The sequence below is a fragment of the Falco cherrug genome, chromosome 5, assembly GCF_023634085.1.
Source record: "Falco cherrug isolate bFalChe1 chromosome 5, bFalChe1.pri, whole genome shotgun sequence".
Lineage (NCBI taxonomy): Eukaryota > Metazoa > Chordata > Aves > Falconiformes > Falconidae > Falco > Falco cherrug.
In genome coordinates, this window is record NC_073701.1 from 2645904 (window position 1) to 2672446 (window position 26543).

At 39.7% G+C, this 26543-nt stretch overlaps 1 protein-coding gene across 6 annotated transcripts in view; it reads left to right on the plus strand.

The window, feature by feature from the left end:
• The window catches only part of POLQ (DNA polymerase theta), a 57920-nt gene that overhangs the window by 6671 nt on the left and 24706 nt on the right, over positions 1-26543 (plus strand). For 5 of the 6 annotated variants that reach the window (XM_055710990.1, XM_055710993.1, XM_055710991.1 and 2 more), the window contains 13 exons: positions 240-396; positions 4854-4962; positions 7583-7802; positions 9707-9851; positions 9949-10095; positions 11162-11374; positions 14595-14737; positions 15928-16132; positions 17018-17160; positions 19556-19749; positions 20068-20192; positions 21671-21914; positions 22698-25870. In XM_055710990.1, the coding sequence (XP_055566965.1) occupies positions 240-396; positions 4854-4962; positions 7583-7802; positions 9707-9851; positions 9949-10095; positions 11162-11374; positions 14595-14737; positions 15928-16132; positions 17018-17160; positions 19556-19749; positions 20068-20192; positions 21671-21914; positions 22698-25870 (5218 nt within the window). The other variant, XM_027816929.2, reaches the window with a different exon arrangement.

Below are 26543 nucleotides of genomic sequence, written 5' to 3' on the forward strand. Positions count from 1 at the left end.
AGTTCTGTACACTTTGTCCTGCAATGTATACTGTGTGGCCTCTGCTTTGGAAATAAAAAATGACAGCGGGGAAAAAAAAGTAGCAATAACTGGCTGAGCTATGGCTTTAATCTGATTAGTTGGCATTATAAGTATTAGAAATTGTCATTAAGGATGCAGGTTTTTATGTGATTCCAGCAGGCATTGGTCAAAATTCAGAGCTGTAACCTTGGCATGACATTCTGTATTTTTGAAAACAGGCCCTGTTTCAGGAGGTGGATGTAAGAGTTGAAGGCTATATGGGAAGCATGTCTCCTGCTGGACGTTTCTCTGCCCTGGATGTGGCTGTCTGCACCATTGAGAAAGCCAATGGTCTAATCAATAGACTCATAGAAGAAAACAAAATGGACTCACTGGGTAAAATACTACTTGTGTTGACTGTTATGGGGATGAGGTATATCATATACTCTGAGTACATGTGAAATTATGGGACACTGTTATTTTTTGCTCAGTTCTGTATGTGACAGACATGCCATATAGGAACACTGAGCAATTTTTCTTCTTGCAGAGCACCTCTGATTTGAATTTAGGAAGGCAGGCAGGACTATTCTATGTAGCTCAGTGGCTGGGGTGAGTAGGTAGAAGCTGCAGGTTTTAGTTTGTCTGATGTGGATGACAATCCACAGACAGTGATTAGCTGCAATAAGCAGTGATTCCTATAGCTAGAAAATGTCTTCTAATTAATGAAATTGAATTAAAGGTCTGGGATATGTTTGAGTTCAAGAATGAATGTATGTATATTTATGTTTTGAACAGGGACTGTGGCATCCATGGTTTATCTTCATTTGGCTCAAGGAGGAGGAGGAGGAATTGTGTTTAGTACTCATCTGGGTCCAGATAAGAGGAAGGAATACATACAGCTCCTCTGGGTAGTCAGGGTGACTAGGAGGGCTGTGACATTCATTTCTCTCTTGTAGTTTGCTCAAAAGACTTCTGTCCTTTTAACGTAGGCTTCTGGGTCACTGTGGCCCTGATGGCCACTAGATAATGGTAGTATTCATTTAGTATTTGGGAGGAGATACAAAGCCTGAAGAAGCCTTATGTTTCCAGTGTGTACTTGAAGAGAGACGTTGTTTTCCTAGTCCAATCAGAAGTTTGTTCTTGACTTTGTTTCCCTAGTCAATAAAGCCATACCCGGTTATCTTTTGTACAGTAATTCCTCCCATCTTCGCTCTAGCCTGTAACCTAGCTGGTTGGTTACTATTTTAAGAATATAAAAATTGGAAAACTAGATGAGTATCAAACTGCTCTGAGACCTCCACCTATGAAACTGCTGTTCCATATGCATTTGCTGTCAATTTTCTTCAGCATTGTGTACCAGGAGAGTAAACACAAGAGAGAATAAGGGGAATAAAGTCTGGCAGTTTTTTTCAGTGGGAGATCATGGGATAAGAAATTTGCACCTGGATCTGTAGGGGCTGCATCACCATGAAAGCTTTAGACTGCTGGTGGGCTGGAAGATGAGTGGATGACCATGGTTGTGCAGCGTTTTAAGTTGATTTGAATTGAGGATCCTACAGTCCAGCCTGATTCTTGAATGTATATCTTCATCCCTTCCCTTGCAGGAGAACTGGTGATCATGCAGTTAGTTATTTCAATATATGGCTACTTAGTTTAGGATTTTTTTGTTTTAAAATAGGGCTAGTTTGATCCTAGGTCACCACTCCATACAAGCTGTATGCCATAAGGCAGAGAGTGTGGTCACGGTGTCCATATTTATGTTGGCCTAGGTGCCATGGAAGCATATTCAGTATACTGAAAAGTATTGTTTAATGATATAATCTCTCAGAAGTTAGAGATACGCCAAACCCCTTTGGTTGGTACCTCCATTTTATCCCTCATTTTGTTGTGCTCTCTAAGATGAATGTACCTGAGAAGAGTCATACAAGTATAATCAGCCAAGTGATTACAAGATTTTAATTTGAACATGTGTCCTTAACACCGATACCTCAAAGTGTGACATTTTTCTTTCACCATTTGAAAATGCATTTGCTGCAACCCTCAGTTTCCCTTGTGCCCCAATATGACAGCATAACTGAAATTAGGGTAAAAATGTGTGGGGTTTTTTCTTTATATGCTTATTTGAAATTAATTTTTAAATTAAATTTGAGTTTAAAAATAATCTGTTAGAAATTGACAAATCATCTATTTGGAGATAAATTTTTGTAAAAGCTGCAAAAGACGGGCATGAGCTGAAAATGCCAGTTTGTCACCTAAAGCAAGCTTGTCTGAGACTGCAAGATTGTCCCTTGTCTTGTAATTAATTCTAAATTTAGACCAGTTCATAACCAGGGTGTTCTATCTTTTGAGATGAATTATTGGGAGATGACTGCAGTTCTGGCTGGATTCCATCTCAAGCTTGGATTGTTCCTTTTGTTGGTGTCAATCCCCTGCTGATAGCTCATGTTGCCTTTGGAAATTGTTGAGTGAAACTCAAATTCTCTGCCTGGCAGAGCTCTCTTTCAGTTAAAAGCAATTTTGTGTTGCTAATTAGCATATAACGTGTGTCAGTTTTGAACATCCAGGTACACAGGAGATGATATTCCTCATGTTATTCAGCCTCTTGACACTGATGCTAAAGAAGTTTTTAGGAAAGTGGATTAGAGAAGAATCTGCAGCCTTCTCAACGTGTCAGCTGGGAATGGATTTGTAATGTGCTGTTGTGATACTTGTTTCTTTTCTTAATTGAAACAAAATTAAAAAATTACTAGTTGAATTAAATTTTAAAAAATATCAAATCCTTGCTGCCTGTTATTCAGAACTTTTTAGTTTTAAACAGGATATAGACTTAAAGCAGCCTAGTTATTTTACAGTAAATGTCTGCAATAGCTCTCAGGTACTTTTTAGTAGGTTTTTTTCAGCAGTCTTCTAGGGACACACCTAATTTGCTGACAGAAATAGGAGTCTGAGGCTAGCCTGATTTTCAGTAGCAATGCAATATGACAAAATTCTGGCCCCACTTGTACTCCTGAGCTTTTTGTTGAGCAGAAAATACCATTGCATGCTGGGACATGAAGTCCTCCTTGGCTTCAATTCTGCTTAAGATCAGGATAGCTTTGTGAAAAATACTGGTTGCCTGATTGCTCCTGCCGTGTTATCCCAGTGGGTGTGTTCTGAATGTTGCCTGAATAGATGAGAGCACTTGCATGTGTGACAGTAAGGTCCCACCAGCTTGCACACTGCCAGGGCAACACGATACACAGCTTTACTGTGGGTTTGAAATATGTATTACAGCTAAGTAGCAGCAGGAGGTATAGAACGTGTGTCCTGTACAACAAACAGTGGCGTTGCCTGTGCTTTGGCCTGTGGGTATCATTAGGCTTCATTTCAGGAAGCAAAATGTGCTGCTGCTTGGCACAAAGACTGGAAAGGTAACTTGTATGAATTTTACTTTGGTAGATATCTGATTACACTGTCCTGTTTCAGCTGCTGGAAGAATTCAGACAGACTGTTGTATGGGGAAGCAGGATGAAGCTTTTTCTGGTAGCTGAATAAATATGTATTTGGTGACCAATGAATTACCATTTTTTACAGGCAAGCATGGAATGGAGGAAGTACAGGAAGACAGAGGAGCTGGATGGGTGGGAGTTTGTAAAAGAGGCTGATGAAGCAGTGCAGCACTCTTTTCTAACTTAAGTGGCTTAAAAGAGAAAGGGGGAGAAAACAGACGGAGAGAGAAGGAACATATGTAGGAAGGAGAGGAAAAAAATGGGAAGGAAAAATAGCATTGAAACAGATAATATAAGGTCACATTTGCCCTTAAGCTACTGCTATTTTAGCTGTACTGGGAAGATATTACATAGCTTCATGAAAGAGAAAACAAAACTCCACAGCAGCAGAACTAATGAAGCCTCACGTCCTCTGTGCCCTGCTTTTTTTTTTTTTTTTTTACCTTCTTTCATCCTCTTTCATCCTCTTCCATGTCCCTGTGACCCTGTCAACTGGCCAGAAAGGGTTCATACTGCTGCTAGCTGGGATGTGTGCAGGAGGTGTGCTGGGTGGCTGAGTTGCAGTGGCTCTATGTTTTCTCCTCAGGGGAGACCCTAGTCTGGTCTGTTGTCTCCAGCTGCTGGTATTCAGAATGCTTCTTAGACATTCTTTTCAATATTTCTACACCTTACAAATTTGATGGAGGCAGCTAATAGATTAAAAAGTCCTTTACAGGAAGTAGGATGACAACAGAGCAGTCGTGTAAGGATTCCTTTTCACTAGAAAGCTAAAGCTAAATAGTGGAGCTCATTCAGGTTTGGTTAGTGAAAAAAGATATAATAGGAAGCAGGCTATGCCAGTGTAATTACATCTGCTCTAGGTTTTTTTTCTCACATTACTGCGTTAATAAGGAGTGATGTTTATAAAACTAAGATAGTGATGTCAACAAAGCTTTTGGCTAGCTCATTTGGGTGCTGGGATGTTCTTTTCTAGACACTCTGAAGCCTGAGTTTTACTTGCAAAGAGGTAATTTTTTGTTTTTTGTTTTTTTTTAAAAAAAAGTAGTAATATATTACATTATAGATCCTGCAATACCATTTTGTGTAGTGGCTGGACTAACAACTCAACCTATTTATTTTTATTTTTTTAAAAGCTGATTTTTTATGTGTGTGATGTTGTGGGGGGTGTGAAATGTCATGACATTGGTCATGATTTATCTGTCTCAGAAGAATCAGTGACAGAAGGAAGCCATAGTGGTGTTGGTAAGCACAGCTGGATTTATGAATGTAAATTTCAGTTCATCATGTGGAATATGAAAAGATCAAGGCTATCTGTTCTTAGTTTGGAGTTTTGCCAAATGTAACCTGAATGCTTCTCTTTATCAGGAGTGGTGGTTGTGGATGAGTTGCACATGCTGGGAGACTCTCATCGAGGATATCTGCTGGAACTCCTCCTGACCAAAGTTAGATATGTTACAGAGAAGGTTGCAAAACGGTGGGTAGACCAGGATGTTTGTCTTTTAATGCTAAATTATGGATGACTCTAAATATTTTGTTCTCTGGATAATTGGAAATTTGGGTTAGCTTCAAGGTTTTTATTGGAGTGATGACCTGGACTATTTTGGTTATTAAGGTCTCATCATACCACCTCTCAGGGGCCTGCCAGTGTAGTCAAAACCTCTTTTCCTCGTGGTTTTCAATTTCTGTGCTACCATGGGATTTGTTCTCTCAGGAAAAGAAATAAGGCTGCAGCTTTCATTTACTTTTTTAGCCTATTTAATTTTTTTTAAAACTTTCTATTATTTCTGTTAATGTTTTTTGCTAGTAGATTTGCTCTGCTTAATTTTCCATTGTTTCATGGAACGAGGTATTTAGCCTACTGAAGTGTTCAGGTGTTGTGGAAGAGTGGGTATGCTGCTAACTTGTCAGTGGTGAATTGATCAGAAGACTGAAGAGGATGTGCCAGTAGTTTTCTGAGTTAGCACTGCTCAGGGTGATGTGTGGTTTTGCTTATAACATGTGATAGCCTAGTTGTTGCATAGTTTCTTGCCTTTAGCACAACTGATTGTCGAGATGTTTCCTAAGGGCTTTAGAGGCTTTTAAGAATTCAGTATCTAGATTCCCAGCACCAAACTGTCCAGTGGCTCCATAGTGCCCTAACACAGACAAAGGCAAATGGAGGAGATGGTGTATGGATCTTAATCTTTATTGGTGGTGCTGAAAGAAGACTCAAAATCAACTGTTCCTTTAGCACCAAAAGCTAGATTTTGTGTTTTCTCTGCTGCTTCCTGTCTTGTGAGTTGTACCAGTGCTGGGCTAAGCACAGACTACCTGTTTAGTTCTGGGGGAACTGCCATTTCTACATTGGGTCTCAAACGGACATTTTAGCCAGTATTTCCCATCCTGATTTCCAGGATCCAGCAGTGTTCTGGGTCTAATCACATCTGTCTTTTTCTGATATTCTCCCTGTAAGTCCTGGAAGCCAATACACTTCAGAGCAATGTGCGTGGTTTTGCCACTCCTTTTACCTTGGCTTATCATGTAGCTGCAGTAGAGATGCAGGTCCACTCTCTGCTTCCCTCCCTTGCATTCAAGAAGCAGGAAGGAGAAAACATTTGTCAGGGAAAAAGGGACAGATGCATCAAGGGATGTTCCTGGGAAGACACAATACTTCAGCCTTCACCATATAGGCACTAGGGCCCATATTCTCCATCTCTCCATCATGGTGGAGTTGACATTGGTTCCCCATACCACTTACTGACATGAAGGAGGTGACTGCTATTTTTGTTTTGGAATCCACTTGAGATTCCTGGAGTTGAAGACCACCTTTTCTTTGGTGGACACTTCTGGACCACTTTTGTGGTGCTTTCTTCCCTGTTATTTCATGGGAGTCCCTTTATCAAAATTCTTTAAACACTGACCAATTACCAGTGCTTTTAAGAGCTTTTGAAGTGGTTGGTGGGACATCCCACTGAAGTATAAGACTGTCTTTGCATCAAGAGAATGTTCTGTGGTGGCCACTGCAAACATGGGTACCCTTGCTAATCTGTGAGGCTTTTGAAGATGCAGCCAAAATTCTGCAGCAGATTTTTCTTCTCCCCAGTCAACGAGTGTGTTGTGGAGCTGGAACGTTTTTCATTGTTTGAGGTCAACAGTTGCTGTAGGGGGAAAAAATCTGCAACCTAGATAGTGGAGCTGTACTAGCAAATACTTGAAGAACTTGGATAAGAGAGAGCCTGCCTTTCCACATTTTCCTTATTTCTGTCTCACCAGTGACTGGCCTTTTTTACTCTAGCTTCTGGGTAGTCTTATTTCCTCTGTCTTGTCTTTGCCAGGACTACCAGGATCTTCTAAGAAGGTTCAGGCTGCTTCTGAGCTCATACTGATTTGTCAGACCTTTTCATTTTTTAAAGTCTCAATTTGTGGCTCAGTGCAATGCAAATGAGTAGTTTTCAATGTAGGCTTAGGAGCATAAACTCCCCCCAGTTGTGTGGATGTAAAAGCTTGAATAAAAATATACATTTGGGTATCTAAATTAACGGTTTGTGTTTTCAGGCCAATGAATGTTAAGAGGCCATTACTTCTCACTGCCTTTAGTGGAAGCTGCTGTTCAGCACTTTGAGAGCTGAAGCTGCTTGCTTCTTTGCTGAACTAAGGGCTTTGGTTTCCAACTCTAGGAAGACCTTACTCTAGTATAATTTGTCCTGAAATTGAAACAAATGGGAGTGTTTTAATTAAGGCATTTAAGCTTAGAAAGACTGCAGTAGAGATTGAACCATTTCTTTATTCCCATGTTTTTGTTAATGGCAAGGAAATAGTTGATTTATTTATTTCAGTTTCTCCAAATATGCAGTCAGTTTATGGCTGCCGTTACCTAAAGGAGATTAAGGTTTAGGTTCAAAATGATAAAAAGTTGAATTGTCTTGTTATCAATGCATAATTTGACATTGTGTTTGCCAAGTGTGGAGCATGGCTTGTTTCTTTGTTAAGAAATTGAAAAAACATAGCTTTGCACTTTAGATGCTGGAAGGAAGTAGACTTAGTTGTTCTGAACACTTTTCCAGAACAGTAGCCTGTGTTGCCATTAACTTTCATTTTCTTTTAACCGCTTCCAGGCAGGTGAAGATGGCCAGTCACAGTTTTGGTGGGATACAGATAGTAGGCATGAGTGCTACCCTCCCTAACTTGGGACTCCTAGCCTCATGGTTAGATGCAGAGCTATACTGCACGGATTTTCGCCCTGTGCCCCTCAAGGAGTGGGTGAAAATTGGCAGCAACATTTATGACTCCTCCATGAATTTAGTGCGAGAATTCCAGCCCAAGCTTCAGCTGAAGGTAACAAAACTCTGAGCACTGTCTTTGGGATAACATCTTTTGCAGAGCTAAAGTTAAAAAGGCAGCTACGGGTATGTTTTAGTTTTTTTTTTTTAAATTAGATGACATTCCTGACTTCATTGTTTACTTCATAGATGGTATGCTCAAACTGAAAACAAATTTTTTTTTTTGTCTTCTAATGATTTAAACAAAAACCAGAACAAACATACTCACACTCATGAAATTCTCGGAAGTTTCTTGAATCTGACTTGAAGATAAAGTTGACTTTGCAGTTACCTTGTTTCTGAGCACGTGACAGGTATAAAGAGTTTGATTCTTCCCTTACCCACCACCCTATCTTGTGTCCTGGAATCCACTTCACTTTCATAAATGAAGGTAAGTATTTCCTGGTTAGGTCAATAAATTTGCATTAATTGATGGGAGAATATTTTTGCATTAAAATCTGGTGTTGAACCTACTTTTGTTAAACTACTGAATGATCTAATTTTTTCAGTGATTAGAAGGCAGATGTCCATCCTGATTCTTCTGAATCTCTTTTCAATATTTTGTCCTTTTGCACACTTGAAAAGGATATGAAAAGTTAAAGGTAACCTACTATAATGATTTGGAAGAACCAAATGCGTAGAAGTGGGAAATTTGGACTTTCTACTTGAAGGTTCCTTTTCTGTGCAGTTTTTGAAGGGTGAGCTCTCTCCCCAGTCCTTTCAACGGCTGTCTGTAATACTAGTGCATTAGTTGGACAATATGTGCTGAATGCCAGCAGGGTTTTGGAGTGTTTTGTACCCAGTTCTCCTGCTGCACAAACATTCTGTTTTCAGTAGCATGGTGGCACAGCAAGGAAAAAGGATCATAAAACAAAAGGGAATGTACATGACAAGAATATCTGGAAGCTTGCTTTCATATGGTCATATTGAGAAGGTGATGTTACATCTCCTTTTCTGGATATTTTTTGGTGGTTGCTTTGGATAGGTCCTAAATTAAGTGAGAGGAAGAACTGAACTAGGTTTGTGACTCAACAGTTTAAGGGAACTGGCTTATTTTCTAAGACCGGATGATCCTCTTGGGCTTGAAATCTATCACTGGACCTTCAGATTTCTGTTGTGTGCCTCGGACTGGACCAGGAAAGGGGACTTGACCTTACCACTTCTGATGAATTTGGCTGAGTCCTTACTGAGCTTTTGCTGTGTATATGCAGTTCCTGCCATTGCTCCCTTGTTTGCATTTGCATTTTAGTGCTTTTTATTTCTTACTGTACGCCTACATTTTCTCTTCCTCCTTTGGCCTGCTTGCTGAAAGAGAATCTGGCTTAGCCAAGCAAAACAGATCAGTCGCAGGAACTCTCTGAGGATGTTAAAGCCAAAAAGGCAAGCTGTAAACAGTAGGGTTTTGCATGCACATCTGTATACGTATCCATAAAAGCCTGCCGCTGTATCCTGAATATTGCAGTCTTTGGTCAGCAGTGCTTGCTGGGTGCATCTTATTGGGGATGCTTAGATGACTACATCTCATGCTTTTAGTTCAGACATTGTTAGTTACTGTAGAGGGATGTTTTCCCTTGGGGCTCTTCTTAGTTCTTCCCCACTGCTGTTAGCCATGACATGGAGGTTGGAATGACTTTTTGTTGCATTGTATGGCCTTCATTCAGAAATGGATTTATGAAAGCAAGATGTAAAACCTTAGATTTATTCATGGGTAGGTTTAGGGCTGTCCTCAACAATGTGGTCGTATAGTGCTTGGAGTTTCTAAAGCAAGACAGAAACTGAGATAACAGTGCTCCATCTGCTTTGGTTGCTCCTCTTTCTGATCTGAAGTAGAAGATTCCCACTGTGACACAGAAGAATGGACAGCATTTACAAACCCCATTCAGTGTGAGAGTGCATTGAAAATATTTTGTCTCAATTCAGGGAGATGAAGACCATGTTGTGAGCCTGTGTTATGAGACTGTTTGTGATGGCCATTCAGTCCTGCTTTTCTGTCCATCCAAGAACTGGTGTGAGAAGCTGGCAGACATCATTGCCAGGGAATTCTACAGTTTGCAACAGGCTGAGAGTAAGAGAAAAGTAGTTAATAGAAGACTGTAGTATGCATAGTGCCTTTAATGAAAAATAATTTTAGTAGAAACTATGAAAATACTTTTTCTCCCAAGGTTCTGCAAAAAACTCAGCCCTTGCCCCAGTTGCTGTGGACAGAAAAGGGATTGATGAGGTTCTGGATCAGCTAAAGCGTTCTATCTCGGGCCTGGACTCTGTGCTCCAACGTACTTTGCCATGGGGAGTGGCATTTCATCATGCAGGTATTCCTGAATATCTTGGTCTTGAATTCCGTAATGATCAAGTCATATGGGTTCTTTTTGCTGTGGTTACCAGTAATTTACCAGTTGCTTTTGTAAGCCTTCCATAGCTTATGACTGAATTAAAGTGCTTTGAGAATCTCACAGTTAAAAGTAAACTCAAAATTCTTCTATTGTGGCCAAAGGCTTTAATTCACTAATAGTTACGATAAATCTTTCTGTTGTGTTGGATAACAGCAACTTTTTAAACACAACTTAATTTTTTTTGGTGAAATGCCTGAAAAATTAGCTGATTTGCAGCTCAAGCATTTTCAAAGCTGCCAGAGTATTTCAGAGCAATTTTGCTAAACTTAATACTGAAATAGATGAGTTAATAGAAGTGGTATAACACTGAAGAAAAAATAAAAGGAGAATGAGCTGCAAATGTGTCTTGTTAGATATTTTAGTTCTTAGTTAAGTAGGTAATAGTGTATGTCAGCTCTAGGTCCGCTGAGAGAAAGGACTGACTCCAGAAGAGCGAACAGTAGCTATAGCATTGGATATGTAGGGGGAATAATTCCAAATACTTATAGAGTGTGGGTTTCTTTCTCAGGAATAAAATTGCCCTGAAGCCCTCAAGGAAATGTAGAAAGATATATATTAGACCTATAACTTGGAATGGAAATAATGAGGGAGGATTCCAGGGTCAGGATGGCAAAGACTAAATCCTAGTTCTCTGCAGTGTTTGTTGCATCCAGTTTTCTTCTTTTTATTTTATTTTTTTATTTACTTGCAGTGCTTGTAGATGTGTAGTAAATAGTTGTTCATCTTGCTACAATGTGTACAAGCACCTTAGAAAAGTTAGTTTATAACTATTACTGTCAGTTGGATAATGAAAACTTAATGGTAAAATTCTGCTTCACTTATAGTTCAGAAGAAATTAACTCATTTATTGTTGTGAGTCTAGTTCCTAACACTGAATGGCGTAATGTTCATTAAATTTGTTCTTCCCCTTGCTTGACAGTAATGTTATTAGCTCTTAAATGCAGTCTTACCATTACTAGGTTCACTAAAAGTTGTCTCTCCTCAGGTCTTACTTTTGATGAACGGGACATCATTGAGGGAGCCTTTCGTCAGGGCTTGATCAGAGTCCTAGCAGCAACCTCCACACTCTCATCTGGCGTGAATTTGCCTGCTCGCCGAGTGATTATACGAGCTCCCATGTTTGGTGGCAGACTGCTGGACATTCTTACTTACAAGCAGATGGCTGGAAGGGCTGGCAGGAAAGGAGTAGACACAGAGGGTAAGCAGAAGCTTTATTAACATTCTGTAAGAATGGTGTTAACCTGATTAAATCCAGGGCAGTGCTTTGCAATTAGTGACTAATCATGATGAATTCCTTTGGTATTCCGTATGATTAAGTTAATCAAGATGAATTTGTTTGGTATTAATGGAGTAAAAATTGTAATTCCCAGGGGATTCAGTTCATTGCATGAGACTCACTTTAGTATTTACATGTCAGTTACTTTAGGAACTAACGGGCTATTTCCTCCTTCAAATTCTTGTTAGCTTCTAAAGCTGTGTTGTTAATTTGCCGTAATTCTATGATCCATGGTCAATTTACTAAAGCATTTACAGTGAGCTCTCATTGGACAGGCCTAAAATGTAAGAAATGTATTTAAAGTCTACAACCATAACTTGATAAATCTCTTGTCTGAAGTTCAGATTTGGATTTGTTAAACTTCCACTAAACTTAACCATAACTTTTATGGATCTTGAAAGTAGTGATGCGACAGAGAGACAGAGAAATATGAACAGTAGTTCATAGATAATATGGTGTCTTCTTGCATACACCAGCACTGATTGATGTTCAACAAAATAGTCCTGCCTGTTACTTTAACTTGCAATGGAAATTTATCTTCATGGATGGTATTTGGAAATATTGTATTGTACAAGTATAAACACAGTAGAAAATAAGAAGTTCAGCAGAAGTGGGAAGTGGGATTTACCCTACTGATGGTTTGATTGGTGCTTGCACGAACCCTATGTAAGCAGACTGTTCTTACATTTAACTTTCTATTTTTGCCAGAGTAGCATAGCAACAGTATGTTTTGCGACCTATATCTCTGTGAGCTATCCCTATGTGTTAAAGAAAAGGGCAGCTGCATGCTGTATTTTGAAATTTTCCGGACTTTGTCATTTGAGTGTAGCTGGCAGGTGTAAAATTAAGTTATTCCTTGAAGTTTCTTTTCCCGCCCCCCCCCCCCTTCAAGTTACAATAATTAGTACCCTTTTTTGATGGTTCTGATGTGACTGCGTTTTGCACAGTAAGCAGTTGATTTTATGCTGATGAGCTTCATGAATGTGCCTTTTTTTTCCACTCTGCAGAGTTTTTTGGATGAGAACATAAAGCTATATTACCAGCTGCTACTCTTAGCTGGAAAAAATACCTTATCTAGATGGGAAATTCAGCTGACAGACAGAAGATAAATGCTGTTAGGTTGATTTCCTCCTCCCCTACCATCATTGTAGTGTTGCATTGTCTCAGGTTTTGATTTTTAATTTTTTTTTTTTTTGTGTGATTTGTTGGAAATTTAAAAACCTCATTTCAGAAAATGAAATGGGATTATTTTTGCATTCATCAGAACTGTTGTATTCCCAAGATGAAATAGGTAAAGCTGTTCAATATCACTGAACAAAACCTAGAAATATAATAGGGCCTTTTTTGCTTTTAATGGAGATTTATGCCTAGATAGCCAGAGTCTTCTGGTGTTTGTCTAGTCTGATGCTAACCTAGACTTCTCCTCTCATCTGAAATGTTCATAAGGGATCTCAGAACAGTTTAGCCATGTCCCTGTCTGTCTGTTCCTTGTTGTGTCAGTCTGTGTCATGTTGTGTGTCATGTGTCCCCCCCCCCCCCCCAAGTTTACTAGGTTGCCATTAGTGGCTTTAAGTTCTGAGTGGCATCTTGGGAAAGGGTTTCCCCAGGTCTTGAATGATTGTTATGTAATGTAGAGCCAGGTGATTACCCATCTTTTGTTAGATTTATCACACTGAAGAGTTGAAATTTTCAGAGGGAAGTGTAGGTCATGTCATAACCCAAATAAAAATGAGTGAACATTCTTCATTGCTGAAATCAAAATGAGCTTTGCTTTCACAAAACAATGCTTACAGACAGTTTATCTTCTGTACTTTCAGCTCTGGCAACAGTGCATGAACAACAGATGTCAAAAGTTTCAAAATCACAGAGACACATCCTCTGAACCTGTCGTTCATGCTGTAACTCATTTATATAATCATATTTAAGCTGTATTTGGTTACTCACACACACTGCAATTTGTGTTATTTATTCTGTTCATTAAATTTACATGCTGTGTATTTTCTTTACCTCTGGATTTGCTAATTGTCGTAGCATTGCCATGGCTACATTTTTATCATAACTTAACATCCCTAGGATGTTACTGAGATACCTATTATCAAAATTACCTTGGTCTCCAGACTATGTGCACTTAAATCTTAACAAGTTATTATAAACCTATCATGGTATTTACTGTACAGCTAATCCAAATCTAATGCCCTCTTCTTATTCAAAGGCAAGCTTGTCCTACCCATAATTCATTTATACTGTGCCAGCTGGCAAAGCTTCTATCTATCTAGGTCTCCCAGGCACCTGGTTTCTCTATAGTGGCTTTGTTGAAAAAAATCTCCTTTATGTGACCACTGCATTTTCCAATAGTCTGTACTGTGATCTTGTTAAAGGAATTGGTCCATTATTTTTATTTTTGTTTCATGGCTCTGGGAGCTTTTTTGCCTCCCACAGGATTTTGGTAGCGAGGGATGAATTTAACAATGTCTGATAGAGAATTTTAAGATAAGGTATGTTTAGACGTACTTTCAGTGGAAACCATTCAGGATACTTAAGTTTTTATGTGTATGTGTATAAATGCATAGTAACTTAGATTAATAACTTTGGATTTCTGAATTAGTTTGCTATCTGTGTTATTTCATTTTGGGAGTGGAAGCTGGTTGACTTAATACAAAATGTCAAAGTGCTGTGCAGCTTTTATGTGTTCTTCTTGCTTTTGAGAATCTTTTCAGTTTAATAATGTAGTGCAGAAGAAAAACTTATGCCACTATGTATTATAGTTCCAGTCAATTCCAGAACAAGAAGCAAGAGTGTTTCAGCAGCACAGCAGATGCATAGAGAGGCTATGGAAGCTCCTTAGCTGATTCAGCAAGACTCTGACCACCTTAATGTAACTTTGACATTTGCTCTGCTTTTAAGTCTGAAGTGTTATGCATTTGTGGAGTTCTTACATAGCAAGGGATATACACTGTTCAAGGCTGTAAAGGTTTTTCTTCTTTTTTTTTATTCAGCTTTTTAAAAAAATGCGTACAGTTTTCCATTTCAATAATATGTCCTTGGTGAACTGTATGTAGCTATTACAGCACTAAGATGCAATACTACGGTCATTGTTTTGTTTTGTTTGTTGTGTGGGTTGTTTTTTTTTCTTTTCCTGTAGGTGAAAGCATTTTAGTTTGCAAGCCCTCAGAAAGATCAAAAGGAACAGCTCTGCTTCAGGGATCTCTCAAGCCTGTTTGCAGTTGTTTGCTTAGAAGAGAAGGGGAAGGTGTTGCTTCTAGCATGAAAAGAGCAATACTTGAGGTACGGGATACACAGAGAGGGATTAGAACTGTGCTTGCACTCTTGTAACTGTAGGATGGTTTCTTTTGTGACAGCATCAGATGTTTTCTGTGCACTTTCTTTCTCTTCTTTTTTCTCCTGTTTCAACCCAGGCGGCTTCGGAAGAAAATCACCAGGGTCTGCCAGCTTGCTTCAGTAGTCAGCATTTTGTTTGGTATATTTCAGTCTCTGCTTGCTGCAGATTAGGATGTGAGCATGCTCGAACAGGGGCTACTAAGCTTTGCTTTTGCATTTAGATATACTCAAACTGCAGTCAGAAGTAAGTGTAATTATTAAACTTCATGTGTGACCTGACAGTCTTAACTGGGAGATACTTGTAAATTATTGATCCCAGAGGCTTTGTAGACTGAACTGGGCCATGATGACATTTGTAGAATGTTGTAGGGTTCCTTATTTCCCCCCTCACCTACCTCTTTTGCACAGAAATTATTTGAATTTTGTAAATACATTTTTGGTGAACAAACAGATATGGTACTCAATTTGGTTCCTCTAGCCCACCCTCCCCTGTAGAGTTCCCACAGGAGTAGAAAGGACTAAAAGGGTGTTACTCCACATAGGTGAGCTTATTTCTTTTTCCAAAGCTACTTTTGGGCTTGAACTGAGCTTAGACTCTTTAAATGCAGTTTGTTTGCTGTACTACTACTGTCTTCTGAAGGCTGCTGTGGTACTTAGAAGTTGGTTGTGATTTCATAGATTTTGAATTTTTAGCAGACGATGGGATTTTGTAACTGCTTTTTTCTACATAAGAGCTATCTAAAAGATGGGGGTTCCTTTTTGGTGGTGTTGCTTTATAACACGAAAAAATCCATTGTAGGCTAAAAACCCAGTGTTGGCTCAGCAAAACACCTAGGGCTGGTCACAAATATAAACTATTACTATGTGTATGTCCGCTATCAAAATAAGATTTTATAATTAATTCCTTCCTGTAGCTTAGTTCTCTTACTTCTACCTAAGGTGTCTTAAGTTCTTGCCAAGAAACATCCTTGCCAAGAAACATCCTTAAAGGTTGGCAGTTGCTTTGCCTCATGTTCCCCTCTCATGCTGATTCTTTAAAACTCAGGGATCTGACGGATCAATCTCTTTGATTCTCTAATCTGATGTTCTATTCTACTGCTTCTCTGGAAATAGGAACAAGTAGTTTTCTTCAACAGGTCATAGTGGGGGGAGTGGCCAGCACTCCAGATGATGTGCAGACCTACGCTTCTTGCACTCTTCTTGCATCCAGCTTGAAAGAAAGCAAGTGGGGAAATGAGAAAGCACAAGACAAAGTGCAGACTGGACCTATTGAGGCTTGTGTGGCGTGGTTGCTGGAAAATGAGTTCATTCAGGTTCTGGACTCCGGCAATGATGTGAAAGGTAATGTTAGTGTTCTTCCCAGTGATTGCAGTTAGCAGTTTTGAATCGGTAAATCTTCTGCAGCTGGGTAATGTTCAATATAATGAACATTTATAATGAGGACTTCTGTGCATTTTTGTTTTTATTTTAAAGTATCATGTGTATCATGAATATTTTAGCTTTCTGGAGGGTGTCTTTATACCTGCTTTAACATTTTTTGCATGCATGTGTTCTTGGAAGGCCTCTCTGTGCACGTCACCTCTGAGACTCATGTGTCCCGGTCTACAAATTCCCAAAACAGCTTTAAACAAGGCATACTTTTACCACAGGTTTTGTGCACATTAACTGTAGACTATGATTTTTGCCTTTCTGAGGAAGAACCAGTACATTCTAAGAGAGTATGGGTCTGTTCTAGAACTGCTTGGTATACATGGTTGCACTTTTTCCTGATTTTGCTGTTTTCTTAAAATGGCTAAGGATGAGACTCTTCCAGGAATAGAAAGAATCCCCATTACAGGTTGATTTGTATCTCTCTTTTAAGAAAAGATAATAGGAGATATTTAGTGTTCCTAAGAAAGGAATACCCAAAATGGTAACTCCTAGGTAGGTTGGCAGATGGGATTCCAGTGTTTTCTGTTCAAGTAGCTATCAGAACTGTTAGTCTGAGTAGTTGGAGGGATCCAAGCTTGTGATCTGGCCTCTGAAAAAGACTAGTTTAGACTTAGGCAAGTCTAAACCTTTTATTGTTCCTATTTTTCTGTCCTCGGAATGGAGAAATATGCTATTTCTTGAAAAAGGAGTTGGAAAAAGTTAGTAGAATTGATATCTGTAAAATACATTGCAACCTGAAAATGAGATATAAACTTGTACTAAATGTTCCTCTGTGTATTTTTATTTTTTGAACAGCAAAAGTTTATCATCCAACACATCTTGGCTCAGCTACTCTTTCCTCTTCTCTTTCACCAACTGAAGCCATGGAAATCTTTGCTGACCTGCAGCGAGCTATGAAAAGCTTTGTTCTGGAGAATGATCTGCATATTGTCTATCTAGTAGGTTCCTCATTCTGTGTTTTGTATTTTGTACTGCCAAAACTAAGGAAAGGAGAGGAAGCCCAATGCAGAATTTTTGAGTGCTCCGTGAATGCAGGGGGAGTTTCTTGGGCTTTGCTTAGCTCATCCTTCATGAAGAAAGTTTTCTAAATTGAATGTTCTTCAGAACTGGTCTGTTCCCAGACTGTCTGTTATGTAGGCAGGTGCTGCATGTCTGTCTGAGCGCATTGCTATCACTCTTGACTTTGAAAGATTTCAGAACTTTGGGTGGAGGATAGTGGTAATTTTTTGGAGACACTTGAAGTTGATGAAACAAACTGGGTTTGTTGTGTGTTTGGTATCAGCAGGCTGCCCCTCAGATTGCTTTTGGAGGCTCAGAAAACTTTTTAGGTTTTAGCATCTGTTTTGCCTACAAAAAGCCTCAGAGAACTACACTGCTTTCTTCCTGTGGGTGGGCTTTCTTTGGTTCAGTAACGGTGAAATTTGTCTCTGATTTAGTTTACTTGCTTGGTGATGCTGCCAGGGCTAAAGAAAGGAATGCAATAAATTTTTTGAATGGAGAAAATTCCCAAATTTGTCAAGATTTATGTGCATATACAGTTTAAAAGCTAAGCAATGCTATTTAAGCCTTTGGAGAGGAAGCCATGAACCTGTGAAGATTAGTGAGGAAACAAGATGGAGTTGCAGTGAACATCTTGGGATTCACGGCTGCCAGAGGCCTGTCATGCAATCGTCATCCAAAATTGATGGTCATCTTTAGCCTCTTTAAGTATTAAGTATATTCTCTTTACCAGGCTGATAAATCAAAGACAAAATTTGGGCATCTTGCCTGAAAAAGAAAGTTCACTCCAAGGAGAATATGCTTGCAGTTACAGGAGTTGTTAAGCTAAGGGGACAGGGGAAGGCAAGAATCTGAGGGTGCCTGTCTCTTCTTGGTGTGTTCATTAACCTAGTTATTGGCTGATACTGATAGATTTTTTTAATTTTTTTTTTTTTTGTCTACTAGTGTCCCATATGTACTCATATCTCTGTTTTAGAGGACCACCTTATATTTTGTTGTATTGTTGCTAGGCAAAGTGGACTGTTTTGTGTCGTGCACCAGTGATATTTTTTTTTTCCTGTTTGCATCTCCAAAACAGAAAAAAAAAAAAAAAGGATTACTTTTGTTTGTATTCTGGGGTAGAGACAGTGGTGGCAATAAATTTCTTTCACCCTGTACTTTTTAATTGCAGGAGCTTGTCTAATGTTATTTTAAATCAAATACACTGTTGAACAAAATGTTCTTGAGATTCCCTTCCATTAAGCTAGCCTAAAACACTTTCTTGCAAGTCTGTTCATTTTCAAGGCCGAAGGTCTGTTTGGTTTTGGTGTGGGTTTTTTTTGTTTGTTTTTGTTTTTTTTTTAAAGAACCAGTTGTTCTCCATGAGTTCCTGATGGGCTACAGGGAAATTATCTGCCATAATGCTTTTTAATTCTTTCAGGCTTCAGTCTTTCTACTTGTACAAACATGAGGCTGAATTCCAAGACCTTGAATTTTAGAAAAGTTGATTAAAACAAATAAGTATTCACTAGGTTAGGAAAAGAGTTTTTTCTTTAAAGAAAAAAAAAACAACAAAAAAACCCAACAAGCAACAAAAGACAATCCCCCACCTTAATAACTCTTGTTCTTCTCAGCAGATGAAGGGGCATGGATGATTTAAAACTACGTAGGCATCTGGTATTCTATATTATGTTAAATGCTCCCCAACAGCTGTTAGTTATTTTAAAATAATTAATCTTGCAGTGTATCAATACAGACATGAAGACATTTTGTCTCCTTATACTGAAACTGACTCTGTGCTCTCTGAATAATAACAGAATTTGTTTTCTGTCTCAAAGTTTGTGCATGCTCTGGATGGCTGTTTTTAGTGTTAATAAAAGCTGAGATTTCGTGTACTTTAGGTAAACAAAAGCTTCAATGAATTCTGGCAAAATCTATGTTCCTTCCTGTTTTATCAGATGCTGTGGCAGTGGCTAGTGTGATTGCTAGTGGTTTAAGAGGTTGATAGATATCTGTCAGTTCTATTAAAAAAAGAATAAGGTTCTGTTAAAGGGAAATAAAAATGCAAAAACTTAAAAATCTTCTAGTGGCTTGGATTTAGCCAAATCTGACAAAGATTCCAAATTGTTAAATCATTAGTACCTGTATGAGTCAGATCTTTTTAGTACAAATATTAAAAAAACTATAAGAGCTTTTACTTTCTTCAGGGTACGTGGTTATGACTCAGTGCCTCCGAGTAGTGCGTAGGATGCTCTAACCACATTCTCTAGGCCTAGGCTGCATTTTTGTTTACCCAGAGCTCTGTTCTGTTTGTTTCTCTGAAGCAGTTTTTTTGCATTGTCTTATTTTCTTTAGGTCACCCCAGTGTATGAGGAGTGGACCACAATTGATTGGTACCAGTTTTTCTGCTTATGGGAGAAGCTGCCTGCTTCAATGAAACGTGTGGCTGAGCTGGTGGGGATTGAAGAAGGTTTTCTGGCTCGCTCTGTAAAGGGCAAAATCACAGCTAAAACAGATAAACAGCATAGACAAATGGCCATCCACAAAAGGTAGTCACAAATGGGTGTGAATGTGCAAAGACTAGAGGCTATAACGTGTGTACCGGATAGGCTCTGTGTCTGTTTCCAGGAACTGGCTGTCTTGTGGAGTGAGCTGATAGCTCAGAGAACCTGGACCAGGTCTGCTCTGGACTGAGCGCACTGCTGGCATGAGATGTTTGTGCTGATGTTTTGGGAAGCCATCTTCTTTGTTTCTTTTGTATGCTATGCTACAGAACCATTCTGTTCTATGCTAACATAGTGCATTTTGCCATGTACAATAATGTGCCCTGGATGATTATTTTATTTCTGTATGTCCTACTTCTGCAGGTTTTTCACCAGTCTTGCCCTTCTGGATTTAATCAGTGAGGTCCCCTTAAAGGATATGACCCAGAAATATGGCTGTAGTCGTGGCCAGCTTCAATCCTTGCAGCAATCTGCTGCCACCTATGCAGGTGAGTTGTCTGGGCAAAATACCCCGGGAATCTTAGGCTAGTCTTTGTTCTTTCCTTCCAGATATAGTGATAAGATAGCCACAGTGTGGTACTAACAACAGTCAGTGTTGTAAAACCACTTCCAGCTTTACAGCTTGATCTGTGGTTGCCCCTGCTTTGAGGTGGACCCACAGAGCGTGCTGTGGGAAGGGGACCATCTTAGTGGAATCAAGCAGTACTGTAGCATGCTGAGGTATGTGGAAATCATCTGTATATGTGCAGGAATATAGTTTGTTCAGTACTAAGTATGGAAATAAGTACAAGTCCATTCTGAAGTTTTCCTCTGTCAGGTAAGAGTACCTTGCAGCATGGGTGAAGTTTGGGGTCTTTAAGACTTAGCATGGCTTTCTCCTGGTTGCCAAATTAATTGGCTAGGTAGTATAAGTTTATAGTTTTCAAAACAGGGTGAGTAGTTTCTGGGTCATTTATCACCAGATAACAAGAGGTCTGATAGCTGTCACCTTTAACTTAACTTCCTTAAGAGGGCTGTGTAGGAGCAGAAGTAACAGCCCATTGTGTGACTGAGATTTTTTTTTCCTTTTCTGTTGTCTAAGTCCTCCATTACTCCATAAGCAGGTCTTCAATTTTTAAGACAGTTTTAGCTCAACTTGCGAAACCCTATGTGTGGGTGCAGCATGAGTCAAAGCCCTAAAATGAAAAGGTCACACCAACTGATGCAGAGTTGTTTAAATTAATTCTGGTAGTATAAATAACTTTTTGTCGTAGCAGTTTCATAATTCTGTATTCCTGGTGTTAATAATTCTCAAAAAAGTAAATTGGGGAGTAAAATGAACTGTTGACATGACGTATAGTTAAGAGATATGATAAAAATTGTATTTTATAATCACTGTAAAAATAGTGAGGGGTGCCGTGTGTTTCAGTTATTTTCATATTCTGTAGATGCAGCCTGTTGAGTAAGAAACTATCTTTTACCTGCGCTTTTCCTCCTCCTGTGCACTGGGACTGCAGTTGTAACCTTTATCATCAGCTTTGCTACTTCCTGTGACGCTGTCAGTAACTGAAGGTTTGCAGACCAAGTTCTGCTCTTATGGATGTCAGTGCTGGCTTCCCTCAAAGATCTGTGGCTTCTCTTAGTGCCTCTCATCACTGCTTTTTCTGTCTTCTTTTTCTTCAGTGTGTTTGCTTCATAGGACTCCTGTTACAGGATATGCATGTGCTTCACACTTTCAGGATTAGCATCTTTGAAAAAGCAGCGTCATTCAGAATTTCTACCTCACTGATAAACTAGTCAATTCTAGATTAAGTGGGGTTCTGCGAGACCAGCTCCTAGTCATAGTTACAATAAACATGTTAGTTTCTGTAAGTAATGGGAAGGTGAGAAATGTGAAGTGAATGCTGATTCAGATGCAGGGGAAAAAATGGATCCAGCTTAGAACTGGAGCTGGAGTTAAGACGCTGATGTAACTTCTGTGTTCCAGGAATGATAACGGTTTTCTGTAATCGACTGGGCTGGCACAACATGGAGCTGTTGCTCTCTCAGTTCCAGAGCCGCCTCACTTTTGGGGTTCATAGGGAGCTTTGTGACCTGGTACGAGTGTCTCTGCTGAACGCACAGCGTGCTAGGATGCTTTACAATGCTGGCTTTGTCACAGTGGCTGATCTTGCTAAAGCCAGTCCTGATGATGTGGCAACTGCTCTGAAGAATTCGGTACCATTCAAAAGGTGAGAAATCAGTAAGTCCAGAAGTCAAGTAAAGGAGTTTGTTTGTAAGGTGAAGGATTACAGGATGAAACTTGTAATAAAATTCAGCAACCTTTTGGGACTTGGTACCAAATGTTAGTTAGAAATAACTTGTAGGTCTCTTTGAACACAGTCATTCCATGATTATTTTGAAATTAATAGAAGCATCTTTTATTTGCAGCGTTAAGTTTGAGAGACCTAAATTTTCTTCTTACTCATCTTTTCAATGCACTGCTTAGTCCTGGGAGAATTGTTAGTGCTTTCTGGAGACCTTTTGCTGCCTCTAAAAGGCAGCCCCACCATATGATCAAATGAGTTCATGAATTATTACTGTATATCATTTGAGATTCTCTTGTGATTTCATATTAGTGCAGTGACAAGTTTCCTTGATCAACTACCTGTTGGACTGTGCCATGACAACTGTCTGGTTCATGCTCCTGAAGTTTCCTTTCTTTGGAAAACAGTGCATGGAGAAGGATTGATTCAGACCTGGATCTTGCACTAGTAGGGAGTTGGGAGTCACCTGGGGTTCATGTTTGGACACACAAACCTGGGAATGCTTCTGGGGTATGCAGCCAGTAATATCTTACATTGCCATCAATTCACATACAGAAAACTGAAATAGTTATTTCGTGTTAAGTGCATTATATTTTGAATATAGTGCTTCTGTGAGACTGTGAAGCTAATTGAAATGGGAGCAGAGCAGAATAGTGCCAGTAGTTTGCGGTGTTTGTTATTTACATCTGTCTGTTACCTTTCCTATAGTGTTCGCAGGGCTATCGATGAGGATGAAGAATCAGCAGAGGAGCGTCGGACTGTGCGTAGCATCTGGATGGCTGGAATGAAAGGCTTAACTGAAAGAGAAGCAGCTTCCCTCATTGTGGAGGAAGCCAGGGGACTTCTCCAGCAGGATTTGGCACTGATGGGAGTGCAGTGGAACCCAGAGTCTGTCCTTGAGACCGATACATCTTCTGTGATCAGCAGTAAGTCAGAACTGGAAGACCGACTACATAGATCAAATGGAGAGCAGTCTTCTGAGTCTTCAAGGGTGTTAAACAAAAAAGGGTACAGAGCTGAACATCGTAATGGCCTTGGTTCTCAGACTGGAAACGTATCAAATATTAAAAAGGGATATAAAAGGCAACTAAGTGACAGTACAGAAGATTCCAGATTTGGGAGTGAAGTCCCAGGCAGGAGACAGGCTCGAGCAGAGGAAGGCAATGATGATATTGTGTACAGTGCTCGAAAAAGGCCATATATGTGCAGAGATAATGAAAACGTAGAGAGAATTTCTCTGGTCAGAAGTAAGATGGATTCCAGGAGAGCAATTCCAGAACTCCCTACTGAAAAAGGAAAAACACCAACATTGAGAACAAAGTCTTCAGCCTCTAGATTGACAAAAAGTACAGACATGCACTTAAACCAGAATAGGAATAAAAATACTGCTTCAAAACTGCAGAGGTCGCTTCTTGAAGATTTAAATATACTTAGCATAGACATACAAAAGCCTCCTGCTTTCCACTCCACCACCTCTACAGATAATTTTTTTTCAGACCAAAATAATAAGGAGTTTATGGAAACAGGGTCTGTAACTCATAAAGTCTCAGATTCTGCACATATGGGAGAAATTAATCTTGGGAGGAAGGATAAAACGGAAGGATTATGTATAGAGCCTACCACCACTAACGAAGGCACGCCTAAGGGGAGAGCATGTTTTCAGGCACCCGTTGCATTGCAGGGTACTCTGCACATCGGTGTGGAGACACATAATATTATAGGAAGTCTAGTAATACCTGGTAGTGCTAGGACACAGAGAGATGAAAATACTGATGATAAGCAGAATAATATTAATAAAATGCAAACAGATGCGAGCTGTGCTGAGGTGATGGTTGGTAAGCAGCAGATGGCTTTAGACACAGTTCATGGTAATGTAACTGCTAGCTGCTCTGGAAGCGGACATGTCTATTGTGGCAGTAGGATACAGAAGCCCGTGCATTTTTGTCCAGGTGAGGATAAATTGTGCCATATTCAGATTCAGAATGGTGGCAAAAATGGGAGTGTAAAGCCCAATGGAATATTGTTACAAGCTGGAGCACTGCAGAAAGCCAACAGTCATCCTAACAATTTTCCGACAGACTCTCTAGTAAAATCCAGAGGCGTTTGCAGTGCAGATGGTGCTCAGAATGGTCCATCCTCTGATCTGATTTCTGACTCTAGAGGCTTTGAAGACAGTTTCCAGTTGGATACTCAAACTGAGATGATAATAAAACAGGAGGGAGCAGCTGGAATCACAGGACAGCAGGGAATACAAGGTTCAGAACTGGCAGCAATACCATGGCAGAAAATCTCCAAGAAACTATGCACTTCATGGACTGAGAATGCTACTGATGAAAGGCTGGCTGCAACAGTTAGGAAACTGGGCTTATCGAGTGTTGTTACAACAAATAATGTTAAAAAAAACACAGCTCAGCAGTGCAGTGATAAATTTTTGGAGTCTGGAGGCCTTAATTTACAGCCTGTAGCAAAGGAAATCGAATCCGCACCTTGCCTTAAAGAAAGTGATTTGACAGTGACTGACTCCCAGCTACACAGTTTTCTAAAAGGTTACCAGACCCAAAATTCAGTGAAAGGGGACAGTGTGTCTGAAGGCCTTAATAAAGCAACGTCCCCTTTTGGTAGGGAGCACATTGTACAAGTAGAATGCCACCCTGTCCCCGACACAAGCCTGAATATGAGCGATAGCTTGCTGTTTGATGATAGCTTCAGTAATGTCGGTGACCTTTCAGCTGTTCGCATCATGGAAGCTGACAGAAAGGACCCTGTGGAGAAGCAAGAGGCTTTGCTTCCTCCAAATGGTCTTTTGCAGAACCTAAGGCCTGTTCAGAATAAACTTGATGTCAGTGGCAATCAGAAAAAGCATGAGGATCCTGTGCAGCATAATAATGTGTCTCTACCATTCTCTGATCTAACAGCTGAAGTTTTAGATCATGCAAACTCCCCATCTTTTCTGGAAGATCTTCCTTTTACATTTCACAGTCAGTCAGGATTAAGAAACCCAGTGATTTGTAACGATGACCCCAGACCAAAGGATTTAGTAGAAGATCAAGTTGAAAAGCTCCAGAGAAGTCAGCAAGCTTTAGACAAGAAAACCCATCCAGTGGCGTGGACTGAACACTCCCTTGAACTAATAAGCCCAGGACTGCAGGATGTATTAGACAAGTGGCCTAGTCCCTCAGGCATTGAACCTGCTTTAGTAAGCTCCTGTTTGAAAGAAAAGTTGGTTGCTCCTATTGTTAACCGAGAGCCAGATCCAGTTTTTGAATCTGACTGTTGTCAGCCACAGCCTTTGCCCACTTGCCAGGATTTAAAAAGCTCTTTCAAGGCAAAAGAAAACAAAATGGAGAACTCAGATCTTCAGAAAACAGACTGTCTAATACTTCAACTCCAGGAAAGCAACAGAACATCCTGCCCTCCACCAGACAGGCATAACGAGTTTATTCCTCCAACACCCCCCAAAGAGCTCTTTCCAGAGAGTTCTGCTTCTCTCTCTGTGAAATCTGCAAGGGAGAGACAAGTCACCTGCATGAATGAAGGGCAGCTGTTTCAGCCAGAGCAGAATAGAGAGGGCAGTGCAGAGCAGCAGGTAAAAACATCCCAGGTCGATTTTGGGAACGTAGGCCCAACTGAGAATGATGAGATAAAAGATGATTCCACCGTAGACGAAGGCTTTTCACTGCAGCTATCCCAGGATGTTTTTCCACTTGTTCCCTTAAGTGCTGAAAGTTTCACTATTATTGATGTAGCAAGTGACAAAGCACTTTTCCAGACGTTTGTTGCAGAATGGAAGGAGAAGAACAGATTCTCCATCTCGGTGGCGTGCGAAAGAACAAAATGTCTTTTGTCTCCAAAATCAACGATTGGTGGCAAATTCAAAAAAGGTCAGTTCAGTGTTCCAGTGCATTGTTTTTTGAACAGCAGGGTGGCATCTTCAGCTTAAAGCAGGAGTGGAGAAGGAAAGGGTTTGCAAAAAAGGAGGAAGATAGCTGATATTAATTGAATATTATCAGTCTCAGTAAAGCAAAGGACCCAAGTGTTAGTAGAGGTTGGAGAATTTGGTGTCAGTCTTTTCACTGGCAGGTCTTTGGTGATAGAAATTAAGTGTTAGCGGCTTGTTTGTATGTAAAAACATGTAAATATTGGTAACATTTCATTGTGTATCTAATTTTGAAATGGACTTACATTGTGCAGTCCCTTTATCACCTGTATCTTTCCATGTCATAAACAAGTTTTAGCATATTGTAGAAATGAATAATATATTTAACAGTAAACTGTACAGATTGTTCAGGGTTTCACTGAGCAGTGGTACTTTCAGGACTGCCTCTGAACCAAGGTCAAATATTTTCTAGTTTGCAAGAAGTAAACTTGGTTCAGTATATGCATGTGTGAAATTCAGATCAATGTCTGGGTTGTTGCAATATTGCTGCTTTTTTTTTTTGCACAGAAGTGTTCGTATGCTGCAGTTTTCTGCTGCTGTATAAGCATACTCTTCCTTTAAAATAACAAGATAAAGCAGAGTCAGATTCTTCACTGTCATATTGCCATAACAACAAC